This window comes from Argentina silus, assembly GCF_951799395.1.
Source record: "Argentina silus genome assembly, contig: scaffold_105, whole genome shotgun sequence".
In the NCBI taxonomy this organism is placed as follows: domain Eukaryota; kingdom Metazoa; phylum Chordata; class Actinopteri; order Argentiniformes; family Argentinidae; genus Argentina; species Argentina silus.
Window position 1 is genome coordinate 103,690 of NW_028152859.1, and position 15,000 is coordinate 118,689.

General features: G+C 48.7%; 1 protein-coding gene across 1 annotated transcript in view; it reads left to right on the plus strand.

Annotated features, from left to right (window-relative positions):
* The window catches only part of LOC310824573 (voltage-gated delayed rectifier potassium channel KCNH1-like), a 27,485-nt gene that overhangs the window by 24 nt on the left and 12,461 nt on the right, over nt 1-15,000 (plus strand). Inside the window, exons 1-7 of the mRNA XM_083697837.1 lie at nt 1-347; nt 3,579-3,702; nt 4,271-4,377; nt 8,704-8,832; nt 9,521-9,639; nt 12,233-12,625; nt 14,604-15,000. The exon at nt 1-347 is cut by the window's left edge and continues 24 nt beyond it; the exon at nt 14,604-15,000 is cut by the window's right edge and continues 33 nt beyond it. Of these exons, the coding sequence (XP_083553963.1) occupies nt 275-347; nt 3,579-3,702; nt 4,271-4,377; nt 8,704-8,832; nt 9,521-9,639; nt 12,233-12,625; nt 14,604-15,000 (1,342 nt within the window). The 5' untranslated portion in view covers nt 1-274. The remainder of the gene's footprint in view (nt 348-3,578; nt 3,703-4,270; nt 4,378-8,703; nt 8,833-9,520; nt 9,640-12,232; nt 12,626-14,603) is intronic.

Here is a 15,000-nt window from a genome sequence, read left to right on the forward strand (position 1 = left end):
AGGAGAGGAGAGGAGAGGTACCGACGCTCAGAGATGCGAAACGAGGCGCTCAGGTGACTCGAGCTCCGCATTCATCACACCCAGACAGCCAGGCGCGAGCAGGCAGGCAGGCAGCGGGAGGTTGTTCTAGAGACACCCCGACCGGAGGACCGGGAGAGATGAGAGGAGCCTCGCGGGGACCGGGGCTGAGGTGTCGTCCTGCGGAGACTTCGGACAGCCGCTCGCTCTGAACCGTTCCGTCCGACCGACCGACCGACCGGCGGGACCAATCAGGATGGCCGGAGGACGGCGAGGTCTCGTGGCCCCGCAGAACACTTTCCTGGAGAACATCGTCCGACGCTCCAACGGTAAGATCCCAACACCGTTCATTAACGGGAAGATTAACGGTAATGAACACCGTTCGGTCTTATGTTTGAAGGGGAAACACACTGCTGGCAAACAAACAACCAGATAATGGAAACATTTGTTGTCACAACCGGCGCTCTGAGGACAGACAGAGACAGACCCAGCCGTGACTCTAATAACACCGTTTATCTTTAATGAGAGACGACGGTACCGGTACCGTCAATAAGAGACTTCAGACGAGAATGAACCAACACGAAACAACGACGATGATTTCATCTGATGTCTTTTAACAGTTATTTCACCGACGGGCCGTTTTAACTACTGTCATTCAACTGATTTGTGGTAGTGACACTTCAATAACAGATATCAATAATCTTGATACATGTATTTAGGCTGTTATCAGTCATCGAACATTCAATCATTTCTGATTTCGGACAACCCTAACCCGACATGAACCAACTCTAGTAAATAGCTATGCGACACTATTCACAACTACACTACAGCTCTTATGTACATTTCATCTGATGTCTGTTGCCATATTTCTCTGTAGTAATTCAATACCATTATATCAAATAATTCGAGTAAATAGCTGTGCCAATATTCTCGTACAATTCTCCATCTCAAAATAGTATTCGACTCAGTCACTGCATCCACAGACACGCTTGGAGCGACACAGAAACGAATGAAGTTGTTAGCTAAAGACCGCTGTTCTGTCTTAACCATCATTTAATCATTTCAATAATTATATCATTATTTTATTCTAAGTCGAATTAAAAGCGATGCCAGATGGAGGTGGTGGTTTGGGGTACCCCTGCGCATTGGGTAATAGCCCAGAGGAATTAATTATTATTTGAATGAAATTGCATTAGGTACAGGACTTTTGTTGTTTTATTAGGACATTGACGAAGTATAATTGTTATACAGGGACCTTTTGGTGAGTTGTTTTCTCTGTTTCTGCCTCCCTTGCTTTAACCACTTTTCTTTTCAACTTTTCAGTTTGGACATTATCACATAGACAGACAGGTATTCAACTTCACCGATGTTCTCAAGTGATGTCACCTCCCGCTTACGATCCTCCTCCCTCCATCCCTCCATCCCTCCATCCGTCCCTCTCTAGTTTATTTGTGCTTTATTCCTAGTTCCCCCAACTTCAGTCACCCGTTTTTATTATTATTATTATTATTATTATTATTATTATTATTATTATTATGTTATTATTTAATAAAGTATAAGTTATACTTGCATCATCTCCTGCTCCGTTCCTTTATGGTATTGTCTAAGTGCGATGTTATTGATAAATTCATTGATTAGTAGTGATTACAGATTATTGATCAAGATTATTGATACAGTAGTTATAGCCACGCAAATACCCCCATTGCTGTTAATTTACAGTATTTATTTATATATTTTGTTTATTCGTCATATTTAGCTACGAAGCTAGTTTCCACATGCCGTCCCTGTACAGTTGAATCTGCCATTTCAGCAGCTGCAGTTGTTTTGTTGTGTTCGTCTCAGTGTCAGCCGTCCTCTCATTATTCAGATGGATATCCAGTGTTGTTGTTGTTGTTGTTGTGTGTTTGTCAGTAGGTGACCTCTCTGTTGGGTAAGTCTTGTGAAGCGTTATAAAGCCTGATGTATTGTCCTAGTCTCGTGGACTGTGTTGGTGGTCCTTCTGTGATGTGACATTCGTATCCATCTCAGTTGAATATCATCAGATGTGTCACCTGTTATGTTTATGAACAATAACATTTATATTTTTCACAAAATGTAAACCTGCAACCTGCAAGATCGCCACATACAGTGCATTGTGGGTATAGTAGTCTTTAGTGTGTGATTGTTCATCAGCGAGAGCTGATACATGAGTATATGAATATAGAATACTCAACACCAGGGGAGGCTGGTGGAGGTAGACATCGGAGGACAGGGCTCATTGTAATACATGGAACGGAATGAGGAATGGTATCAAACACACATGTTCCTCATTCCATTCCAGGCATTAGGGTTGAGCCCGTCCTCTGATTTCTACCGCCACCAGCCTCCCCTGGTTCAGATGGTACATAGTGCCACCCTGTCACCATGTCTGTGTTTCCTGTCCCCCTGGAGCAACACTGTAGCAACATGATGGTACTGGGTCACCAGGTGTACATGACCTTGTTTCCATCAAGGCTTTTGTGCAATGTTTTCATGTTATTGATTGACAGACAGACAGACAGACAGACAGGCAGGCAGGCAGGCAGGCAGGCACACAGACAGACAGACAGACAGACAGACAGGTCGGTAGGTAGGTAGATGGATAGACAGGGAGAGAGAGAGAGAGATAGATAGATAGATAGATAGATAGATAGATAGATAGATAGATAGTAACAGTCTGACAGTAACAGTCTAACAGTAACAGTCTAACAGTAACAGTCTGACAGTAACAGTCTGACAGTAACAGTCTGTCAGTCTGACAGTAACAGTCTGACAGTAACAGTCTAACAGTAACAGTCTGACAGTCTAACAGTCTAACAGTAACAGTCTAACAGGCTGCAGTGGATGAAGAACTGATCGACATATTTACAGGGTTTAAGTTCAACTGTAATCACCATAGTAACAGCAGTTACATAAAACATAAACGTTTGTTGGATACAAGTGATACACTCACCAAACACTTTATTAGGAACACCTGTACACCTTCTCATAGTGGAGGTGGTGTAATGGTGTGGGGAATGTTTTCTTGGCACACTTTGGGCCTGTTAATACCAATCAATCATCTCTTGAATGCCACAGCCTATTTCAGTGTTGTTGCTGACCATGTGCATCCCTTCATGGCCACAATCGACCCATCTTCTAATGGCTACTTCCAGCATGATAATGCACCATGTCACAAAGCAAAAGTCGTCTCAAACAGGTTTCATGAACATGACAATGAGTTCAGTTTTCTTCAGTGGCCTTCCCAGTAGAACGGGAGATTCACAGCTTGAAAGTGCACCTGAAAAATCTGCAGGAATTGCGTGATGCAATCATGTCATCATGGACCAGAATCTCAAAGGAATGTTTCCAACATCTTGTGGAATCAATGCCATGAAGAATTTAGGCTGTTTTGAGAGCAAAGGGAGGGCCTACCCAGTATTAGTATAGTGTTCTAATAAAGTGTTCGGTGAGTGTGTATATATATATATGTATATATATATGTATATATATGTATATCATAAAGTGTATTTGGTTCATGTTATTGTTCTCCTCCTGGGCAGACACTAACTTTGTCCTGGGGAACGCTCAGATAGTAGACTGGCCCATCGTCTACAGCAACGACGGCTTCTGTAAGCTGTCAGGCTACCACCGCGCTGAGGTCATGCAGAAGAGCAGCACATGCAGGTAGCCGAGTTCACACACACACACACACACACACACACACACACACACACACACACACACACACACACACACGGACGGACGGACGGACAGATGCATAAACACACACACACACACACACTCAGAAACACACACACACACACACACACACACACACATACATGGTTGGACGGACGCACAAACACACACACACACATACATAAACACACACACATATGGACGGACATGAACACACACACACACACACACACACACACACACAGCTGACAATGTTGGTTCTGATATGTGCTGATTCAGCACACGGCAGTGAAGAACTCCAAGCAGCTCTTTACCCATTAGGATGGAGGCTGAATGCTGAAGTGTCTGCTGATGAAGTTAGATGACTAAATCAACCTTAAATAAACGTTAACTCATTCATAAATAAAGGAATAGTTCAGGAATTGTGTCATCTCATCTTTAATCATCTTAACATTTAAATCAACACAAATGTTAGAGTAGAGAGTCTGAATTCATAACACAGGTTTTGTTTGTGAGTTGTGAGTCGGTGCTGACCAGCCTGTCGTCTCCTCAGCTTCATGCACGGTGAGCTGACGGACAAAGACACGAGTGAGAAAGTGCGACTCACCTTCGAGAACTACGAGGTGAACTCGTACGAAATCCTCATGTACAAGAAGAATCGTAAGTATTGTTTTGCTCTCCACTGACACGCGAAAGTCATTTGAATTCATAAATAACAATGTTAGAGGACATTATATGTGAAAATGATACTATCTGATACAATTCTGTCTAGAATATTTCGTCATGTATTCATGGTATCCTACAGCAGGGGTTCCCAAACATTTTTGTCTCGCGACCCGAGATTTACATCAATAATTTCCTGTGACCCCAGCAGCTTGGTTGGCCAACACATAATAATGACGTCTGAACACCCAAAAGAAGCTCTGATTAGTTGGACATGAACCCCAGTTGAACCCCAGTTGAACCCCAGTTGAACCCCAGTTGAACCCCAGTTGAACCCCAGTAGCTACAGGTGCAACACACTGACAATGTTTGTCTTCATACGAAATACAAATGTTTGTCTATTTGATCAATTCCTAGAGGTTCATTAGATTTTCTCAGGGGACCCCACTAGGTTCCCGACCTCAAGTTGTGCTACAGTATGAGCCTGTCCCAGCATGGAGGGACTGCAGAGTTTAGTTATTAGTGGGCTCACTAATACATTTGGGATTGAGTGGTGAAGCCTGTTCTCCAGTCTAAGTAAGTTAATTTAATCTTGTTTAAAAGTAGCTTGCTTGTATTTTACTGTGGCTATCCTGCCTTAAGCTCTGGGACCTAGTTTCTGTTGAAAGCTATCTGTTTGAAACCAATTGCTGTCAATCTCCAGCGGGAGGGCCTGAAACTATACCAGGTATTTTAACTCCTGCAAAGTACAAAGTATTTTTGTTCTATTCGTTTATTTTTTCACTATTCTGAGTGTATTGAGCGCTACATATTTGTATTGCCCACAAACCCTCTATCTCTATATCAGCAAATATCACAATGTGCTTTCTCCCCATTCCTGTTATTTCATCCCTCAGGAGGACACAGACGCTACACCCCCACTCACAACCCTTCCAATCTAATCTACCCACCATGCTCAACTGACCACGACTCACTGTCGCGGGAGGACTTTAGAACTGCCAGTCAGCGGTCCGGAAAGCAGAGGCTATCTCAGCCTATGTCTGCTTCATGTCTCTCTACTTCCTTGCTCTCACAGAGACATGGATTACACCGGAAAACACGGCTACTCCAGCAGCCCTCTCTGATGCCTACTCCTTTTCTCATTCCCCTAGACTCTCTGGTCGAGGAGGAGGCACAGGACTCCTCATCTCACCTAAGTGGTCACGTAATGTCCTTCCCCTGTCACACCTGTCCGTATCCACCTTCGAATTCCATGCTGTTTCTGTCACCTCCCCTGTCAAACTTCACATTATCGTTATCTATTGTCCACCAGGTCAGCTTGGCCACTTCTTAGATGAGATGGATGTCCTTCTCAGCTTCTTCCCTGAGGACGGCACACTGCTCACACTACTGGGTGACTTCAACATCCAGTCGGAGAAGCTTCACTCGTCTGGAGCACTTGACCTTCTCTCCCCCTTCAGCCTTACCCTGCCCCACTCTCCTCCCACTCATAATGCAGGCAATCAGCTCGACCTTGTCTTCACCAGATCCTCCCATACCTCTAACCTTACTGTTACCCCTCTTCCAGTTTCTGATCATCATTTTGTATCCTTCTCCCTTCCCCTCAAATCCTCCCTCTCCCAGTCAGTCTCTACCCACACTGTATCCTCTCGTCTCAACCTGCGTACCCTCTCCCTCATCACTCTCTCTTCCTCTGTCTGCCTCCCTACCCCCCCCTTCTATCCACTGATGCAGCCTCCTCCACCCTCCTGTCTACTCTTTCCTCATCCTTTGACTCTCTCTGTCCACTGACCTCAAGGCCGGCACGATCCTCTCCACGCGCTCCTTGGCTGTCTGAAACCCTGCAAGCTTGTAGAATAGGGCTCCGGGCAGCTGAGAGGACCCTAACCCTAACCCTGAGAGGAGGCTCCGGGCAGCTGAGAGGACCCTAACCCTAACCCTGAGAGGAGGCTCCGGGCAGCTGAGAGGACCCTAACCCTAACCCTGAGAGGAGGCTCCGGGCAGCTGAGAGGACCCTAACCCTAACCCTGAGAGGAGGCTCCGGGCAGCTGAGAGGAAATGGAGAAAAACCGGCCAGCCGAAAGACCCAAAACCTTACCTCTCTCCTCCTCAACTACACCTCATCTGCATCAGCTGCTAAAGCTTCTTACTACCATTCCAAAATTCAATCCTCTGCCTCTGACCAAAGGAAACTGTTCTCCACATTTTCAACAATCCTCAACCCACCTCCTCCCCCTCCTCCCTCCTCCCTGTTTGCGGATGACTTTGTCACCTACTTTGAAAAGAAGGTTGATTAGCAGCTCATTCCCTCTACCTCTCCCCGACACTGCTACCTTTCCTCCCAAACCCACTGCACCCCCGTCTCCCGTGATGATGTTCTAAAACTGATCACATCCAAGCGGGCAACCACCTGCCCTCTCGATCCTATCCCCTCCCCCTTTTTCCAATCCATCTCCAAAGACCTCCTTCCATTCTTTACCACCATAATCAATTCCTCTCTATCCACAGGATCTGTCCCAGCTGCCTTTAAGACAGCCAGAGTCAAGCCTCTTCTCAAGAAACTAACTCTTGACCCGTCTGCTGTCCATAACAACAGACCAGTATCCCTTCTCTCCTTCTTATCTAAAACCCTTGAACGTGCTGTCTCTAACCAACTGTCTCACTACCTTCTTCGGAACAACCTCCTTGACCCTCACTAATCCGGCTTTAAAGCTGGGCACTCTACTGAGACTGCTCTCCTTGCTGTCACGGAGGCTCTCCACTCCGCTCGAGCTTCCTCCCTCTCCTCTGTTCTCATTCTTCTGGACCTGTCTGCTGCATTTGACACAGTAAACCACCCGATCCTTCTCTCCACCCTCTCAGAACTGGGCATCTCTGGCTCTGCACTCTCCTGGATTGTATCATACCTGGCTGATCACTCTTACCAGCCCTCACCACTGGGGTCCCCCAGGGCTCTGTCCTAGGGCCCTTACTGTTCTCTCTCTATACCAAATCTATTGGCTCAGTAATTTCCTCACATGGTTTCTCCTACCACTGCTACGCAGATGACACTCAACTCTTTCTCTCTTTCCCCCCTTCTGACTCACAGGTGGCAACACGTGTCTCTGCGTTTCTTGCAGACATTTCAGCTTGGATGTCAGCCCACCACCTCAAGCTCAACCTTAACAAAATTGAGTTGCTCTTCCTCCCGGGGAAAGCCTGCCCTCTCCAAGACTTCTCCATCACAGTAGAGAACTCTCCTCCCAGATATCCAAGAACCTTGGGGTGATCCTTGACAACCACTTATCCTGTGTGGCGAACATCACAGCAACAGCATGCTCCTGTAGATTCTTCCTCTACATCAGAAGAATATGTCCATTCCTCACCAGAGAAGCAGCACAACTTTTGGTCCAAACACTTGTGATCTCTCACCTTGACTACTGCAACGCACTCTTGGCCAGGCTCCCTGCCTCCACCATCAGACCTCTACAGCTCATCCAGAACGCTGCCGCCCGTCTGGTGTTCAATCTCCCCAAATTCTCCCATGTCACCCCCTTCCTTCGCACCCTCCACTGGCTCCCGGTAGCAGCTCGCATCAGATTCAAGACCCTGGTGCTCGCCTACCGGGTGGCAAAGGGAACAGCCCCTCCCTACTTGCAAGCAATGGTCAGCCCCCAAACCCCCCCCTGTACTAACCCTAACCTCTCCCTCCCCACTACCCCCCTGTACAAGTTTCTCTTCTAAAAATAAATAAAACAAATACATTTTTAAAAATTGTGCATTGTGACTGCCAATAGCCTCTGGTCCTAGCACAGATTACTTTTTCTTATGATGACTGATGGACAGATGATTCACTCACTTAGACAAATGTATTTGTTGTAAGTCGCTTTGGATAAAGGCGTCTGTTAAATGCCAAAAATGTAAATGCTTGCTTCAGCAAGTTCTTCTTCTTCGTATTTGTCTATCTGTACCTCCCTTCTCTCCTCTATCTGTATTTTCATCCATCCAACTTTCTCTCATCAGTCTCTTCTCTCATCTCTATATCTATGATCTATCAATTAATCCATCCAACCAACCATTCATCCATCCATCCAACCAACAAGCCAACCAACCATTCATTCATCCATCCATCCATCCATCCATCCATCCAATCAAACCATCTTTAACTTCATCTGCTACTAAAATAAGACTCTCACTTTCTTTCAACTTCCCAACAAATCTATCTATCTATCGTCCAAACAATCTTTAAACTACTAAAATAAGACTATCAAAGTTTCTTCTGGAACTTCTTTTTCTAGTTGTTATTGTTGTTGTTGTTGTTGTTGTTGTTATTGTTTACGCCAGGGATGCCGGTGTGGTTCTTCGTGAAAATCGCACCAATCAGGAACGAGCAGGACAAGGTGGTGCTGTTCCTCTGCACCTTCAGTGACATCACCGCCTTCAAGCAGCCAATCGAGGACGACTCTGTCAAAGGTGGGTGCCGGCTTCTGGCATCTATGAGGTAGAAGAACTACAGACCCTCCTCCTCAGACCTCTCTACCTCCTAACACCCTACATTACCGTTAAATGTAACTAAAGACCCTCCTCCTCAGACCTCTCTACCTCCTAACACCCTACATTACCGTTAAATGTAACTAAAGACCCTCCTCCTCAGACCTCTCTACCTCCTAACACCCTACATTACCGTTAAATGTAACTAAAGACCCTCCTCCTCAGACCTCTCTACCTCCTAACACCCTACATTACCGTTAAATGTAACTAAAGACCCTCCTCCTCAGACCTCTCTACCTCCTAACACCCTACATTACCGTTAAATGTAACTAAAGACCCTCCTCCTCAGACCTCTCTACCTCCTAACACCCTACATTACCGTTAAATGTAACGTTAAAAATAAAACGTTTCTTCCTTTCTCCAGCAGTGCGACTGCCGCAGGCACTTGCTGTTATCAAAGGTTTTACTTAAGATGATGTTGCATCGTTGATTCACTTACTTAGACACTTACTTATTGTAAGTCGCTTTGGAAAAAAGCATCTAAAAATGACTAAAATGAAATGAAAATTAAGCATCCCACTTAGCATGTACCAGTGGTGACTGTGACTCTGTCTGTCTGTCTGTCTGTCTGTCTGTCTGTCTGTCTGTCTGTCTGTCTCTCCACCGCCAGGCTGGGGTAAGTTTGCCCGCCTGACGAGGGCGCTGACGAGCAGCAGAGGAGTGTTGCAGCAGCTGGCCCCCACCGTCCACAAGGGAGAGAACGTCCACAAGCACTCTCGACTGGCTGAGGTAACGACTGAGCTATCCATCCATCTATCCATCTCTCTATCTATCCATCTATCTATCTATCTCTCTATCTCTTTATCCATCTGTCTCTCTATCCATCTATTTATCTCTCTATCTCTCTATCTGTCTATCCATCCATCCATCTATCCATCCATCTATCCATCCATCTATCCATCTCTCTATCTATCCATCTATCTATCTATCTCTCTATCTCTTTATCCATCTGTCTCTCTATCCATCTATTTATCTCTCTATCTCTCTATCTCTCTATCTGTCTATCCATCCATCTATCCATCCATCCATCCATCCATCCATCCATCCATCCATCCATCCATCCATCCATCCATCCATCCATCCATCCATCTCCTCAGTGGTCCAGCCCTCTCCTCAGTGGTCCAGCCCTCTCCTCAGTGGTCCAGCCCTCTCCTCAGTGGTCCAGCCCTCTCCTCAGTGGTCCAGCCCTCTCCTCAGTGGTCCAGCCCTCTCCTCAGTGGTCCAGCCATCTCCTCAGTGGTCCAGCCCTCTCCTCAGTGGTCCAGCCCTCTCCTCAGTGGTCCATCCATCTCCTCAGTGGTCCAGCCCTCTCCTCAGTGGTCCAGCCCTCTCCTCAGTGGTCCAGCCCTCTCCTCAGTGGTCCAGCCCTCTCCTCAGTGGTCCATCCATCTCCTCAGTGGTCCATCCATCTCCTCAGTGGTCCAGCCCTCTCCTCAGTGGTCCAGCCCTCTCCTCAGTGGTCCATCCATCTCCTCAGTGGTCCAGCCCTCTCCTCAGTGGTCCAGCCCTCTCCTCAGTGGTCCATCCATCTCCTCAGTGGTCCAGCCCTCTCCTCAGTGGTCCAGCCCTCTCCTCAGTGGTCCAGCCCTCTCCTCAGTGGTCCAGCCCTCTCCTCAGTGGTCCAGCCCTCTCCTCAGTGGTCCATCCATCTCCTCAGTGGTCCATCCATCTCCTCAGTGGTCCAGCCCTCTCCTCAGTGGTCCATCCATCTCCTCAGTGGTCCAGCCCTCTCCTCAGTGGTCCAGCCCTCTCCTCAGTGGTCCATCCATCTCCTCAGTGGTCCAGCCCTCTCCTCAGTGGTCCAGCCCTCTCCTCAGTGGTCCATCCATCTCCTCAGTGGTCCATCCATCTCCTCAGTGGTCCAGCCCTCTCCTCAGTGGTCCATCCATCTCCTCAGTGGTCCAGCCCTCTCCTCAGTGGTCCAGCCCTCTCCTCAGTGGTCCAGCCCTCTCCTCAGTGGTCCAGCCCTCTCCTCAGTGGTCCAGCCCTCTCCTCAGTGGTCCAGCCCTCTCCTCAGTGGTCCAGCCCTCTCCTCAGTGGTCCAGCCCTCTCCTCAGTGGTCCATCCATCTCACCTTCTTTCTCCCCGTTGTACATTTAGAACTAATGTTGGGACTGCAGTCCCAAGACCCATCTGGTTGTCCTAGATGAAGTGTGTGTGTGTGTGCGTGCGTCTGTCCGTGCGTGCGTGCATGCGTCTGTGTTTGTGTCCGTGTGTGTGTCCGTGTGTCCGTGTGTCCGTGTGTGTGTGCGTGCGTGTGTGCGTCTGTTCGTGCATGTGTGTGTGCGTCTGTGCGTCTATCCGTGTGTGTGTGCGTCTGTGCGTCTATCCGTGTGTGTGCGTGTGTTTGCGTGCGTGCGTGCGTGCGCGTGTGTGTGTGTTTGCGTGCGTGCGTGCGCGTGTGTGTGTGTTTGCGTGCGTGTGTGTGCGTGCGTGTGTGTGTGTGTGTTTGCGTGCGTGTGTGTGTGTGTGGAGAACCCATCTGTTTGTCCTAGTTGAAGTGTCCCCTCCGGTCTCCTGCAGCCTCCTCACTGCCTGCTGGACTAAATGAAGGGCCTCTCTCTCCCCACAATGACAAGCACACACACACACACGCACACACACACACACACGCACACACACACACACACACACACACACACACACACACACACACACACACACATACATGGACAGACGCCAACATGCACACATCTATTTATCTCTCTACCTCACTACCTCTCTATCCATCCATCCATCCATCCATCTACCCATCACTCTCTCTCTCTCTCTCTCTCTCTCTTTCACTCTCTCTCTCTCTCTTTCTATCTATCTCAGACGAGGAGGGAGGACAGGAGGAATTGAATGATGACCCGTGTGTTCAGAGGGTCAGACAGGCAGCTAGCCATGTTGAACCCACTGGTTGTCTTGGCTCAGAGAAGATGGCCGCCGTTTGTTTATCTGTCAGAGTTCCATCCACTTCCATTCCCCCCTGGGTGACATGTTTTATCAACGTTTTAATGAACATCCACTTCCATTCCCCCCTGGGTGACATGTTTTATCAACGTTTTAATGAACATCTCAAAATAGTATCCAACTCTGTCACTGCATCCACCCTGATACAGATGAAACCGTTTGGTATTTAACCTTGGTGCCTGAGACACACAGGGTGACGCGGTGCTGCTTATAACGTCTGTGTGTGTGTGTGTGTGTGTGTGTGTGTGTCTCTGGTTGGGTACTGTGACAGCAAAAATGATCATTTCTGTCGAAAAAATCTACCAATAAAGGACTGAATATAACAAAATAAAACCCGACCCAATCACGTCCCTTTACCATGCCACAGGTACTGCAGCTGGGGTCGGACATCCTCCCCCAGTACAAGCAGGAGACACCCAAGACCCCCCCCCACATCATCCTCCACTACTGCCTCTTCAAGACCACCTGGGACTGGGTCATCCTCATCCTCACCTTCTACACGGCCATCATGGTTCCCTACAACGTGTCCTTCAAGACCAAGCAGAACAACGTCACCTGGCTGGTGGTGGACAGCATCGTCGACGTCATCTTCCTGGTGGACATCGTGCTGAACTTCCACACCACGTTCGTGGGTCCGGCGGGCGAGGTCATCTCCGACCCCAAGCTGATCCGGATGAACTACGTCAAGACCTGGTTCGTCATCGACCTGCTGTCCTGCCTGCCCTACGACGTCATCAACGCCTTCGAGAACGTGGACGAGGTGGGCGGAGTCTCTCTGTCTGTCTGTCTGCCTGTCTGCCTGCTTGCCTGTCTGTCTGTCTCTCTGTCTGTCTGCCTGCTTGCCTGACTTCCTGCCTGCCTGCCTGTCTGTCTGCCTGCTTGTCTGTCTGTCTGTCTGTCTGTCTGTCTGTCTGTCTGTCTGTCTGCCTGCCTGCCTGCCTGCCTGCCTGCCTGCCTGCTTGCCTGTCTGTCTGTCTGCTTGCCTGCCTGTCTGCCTGTCTGCTTGCCTGCCTGCCTGCCTGTCTGCCTGCCTGCCTGCCTGCCTGCCTGCCTGTCTGTCTGTCTGTCTGTTTGTCGGTGCAGTGTGTATCTCCATTGCTACAGTACAGCTTCAACAGGACACTAGGAGAAGGATCTAAACATGGCCGGCGTCCTCCAATCCCAGTAAAGCTAGCCAGCTCAGAAGCAGCCACTCTACACGTAGTCAGATATATTATTAATAATCATAACTACTGATCACTTCAGTCTTGTATGTCTTCAGTATGAATACAGTGAGTAGAGTAATACACCTGTGATGTAATTGCATATGGATATATAGTTAGCATATGGATGTAGTTTGCACAGCTAGTTAGCCCAGGTGATATATAGTTAGTTAGCCCAGATGTTACAGGATATAGTTAACTGTACTGTAGTTAGCTAGTTAGCTGTACTGTAGTCAGCTAGTTAGCTGTACTGTAGTCAGCTAGTTAGCTGTACTGTAGTCAGCTAGTTAGCTGTACTGTAGTCAGCTAGTTAGCTGTACTGTAGTTAGCTAGTTAGCTGTACTGTAGTTAGCTAGTTAGCTGTACTGTAGTTAGCTAGTTAGCTGTACTGTAGTTAGCTAGTTAGCTGTACTGTAGTTAGCTAGTTAGCTGTACTGTAGTTAGCTAGTTAGCCAGCTCAGGTGTTGGTGTCTATTTCCAGTGTGTCTGAGTGGCGGCAGCCAGAGGGAGTGACATCACTACATCACTACTCAGACACGCACAGTCACTTTGAATTTGTGACACGGAACTCCAACTGTCTCTCTGGGGATTCTCTGCCTCTGTGTGTGTGTGTGTGTGTGTGTGTGTGTGTGTGTGTGTGTGTGTGTGTGTGTGTGTGTGTGTGTGTGTGTGTGTGTGTGTGTTTGTGTGTGTGTGAGTGTGTGAGTGTGTGTGTGCGCGTGTGTCTGTGTGTGTGTGTGTGCGCGTGTGTCTGTGTGTGTGTGTGTGCGCGTGTGTCTGTGTGTGTGTACATTTTCCACCAAGCTGCTGTCAGTGATAATGGGACTAAGCACTGTGTCTATAACACCCTGTTCATCCACTGTGGAATACAGACACACACCTGCGCGCACACACACACACACACACACGCCATAGAAGTTATAATGTATTCATGATGAGATTCACACACACAGTCCCTCCTCTGTGTGTGTGTGTGTGTGTGTGTGTGTGTGTGTGTGTGTGTGTGTGTGTGTGTGTGTCTGCATCCATGATGGATGAACAGAGTGTTATAGAGAGATTAACGCCCCCCCCCCCCCCACCACCACCACCAAGAGCCACGGGCTGTGAGACGCCTTGGCTGGGCTTGTAAACACTAGCTCCACCCCTCCTACAGCCCTCTCACTAGCTCCACCCCTCCTACAGCCCTCTCACTAGCTCCACCCCTCCTACAGCCCTCTCACTAGCTCCACCCCTCCTACAGCCCTCTCACTAGCTCCACCCCTCCTACAGCCGTCTCACTCTCACTGCTGGGTGGGGCAACACACGCTAGTGTAGCCAAGCTATGTGTGTGTTTTGTCCTTCGTCTGGAGCTGGTTTTGTCCCAGTAGAGCGAGGGGGTGGAACTCTCCTTTAGTTTTTGCCTGAACCTGACTTCTCAATCACTGTAAGTCTAGCCCCTCTCTCTTTCTCTCTCTCTCTCCCTCTCCTCCTCCCCTCCTCCTCCCCCCCTCCCCCTCTCCCTCCCCCCCTCCCCCCCCCCCCCCCCCCTCCCCCCAGGGCATCAGCAGCCTGTTCAGCTCTCTGAAGGTGGTGCGTCTGCTGCGTCTGGGCCGCGTGGCGAGGAAGCTGGACCACTACATCGAGTACGGCGCTGCCGTCCTCGTCCTGCTGGTCTGCGTGTTCGGCCTGGCCGCCCATTGGCTGGCCTGCATCTGGTTCAGCATCGGCGACTATGAGGTCATTGACGAGGTCACCAACAGCGTGCGGATGGACAGCTGGCTGTTCCTATTGGGTGAGGCGGTGGGCACACCCTATCGCTTCAACGCCACTGGCTCGGGGCGGTGGGAGGGCGGGCCTAGTAAGGACTCCGTCTACATCACTTCCTTGTACTTCACCATGACCAGCCTGACCAGCATCGGATTCGGAAACATCGCCCCGACGACGGACGGGGAGA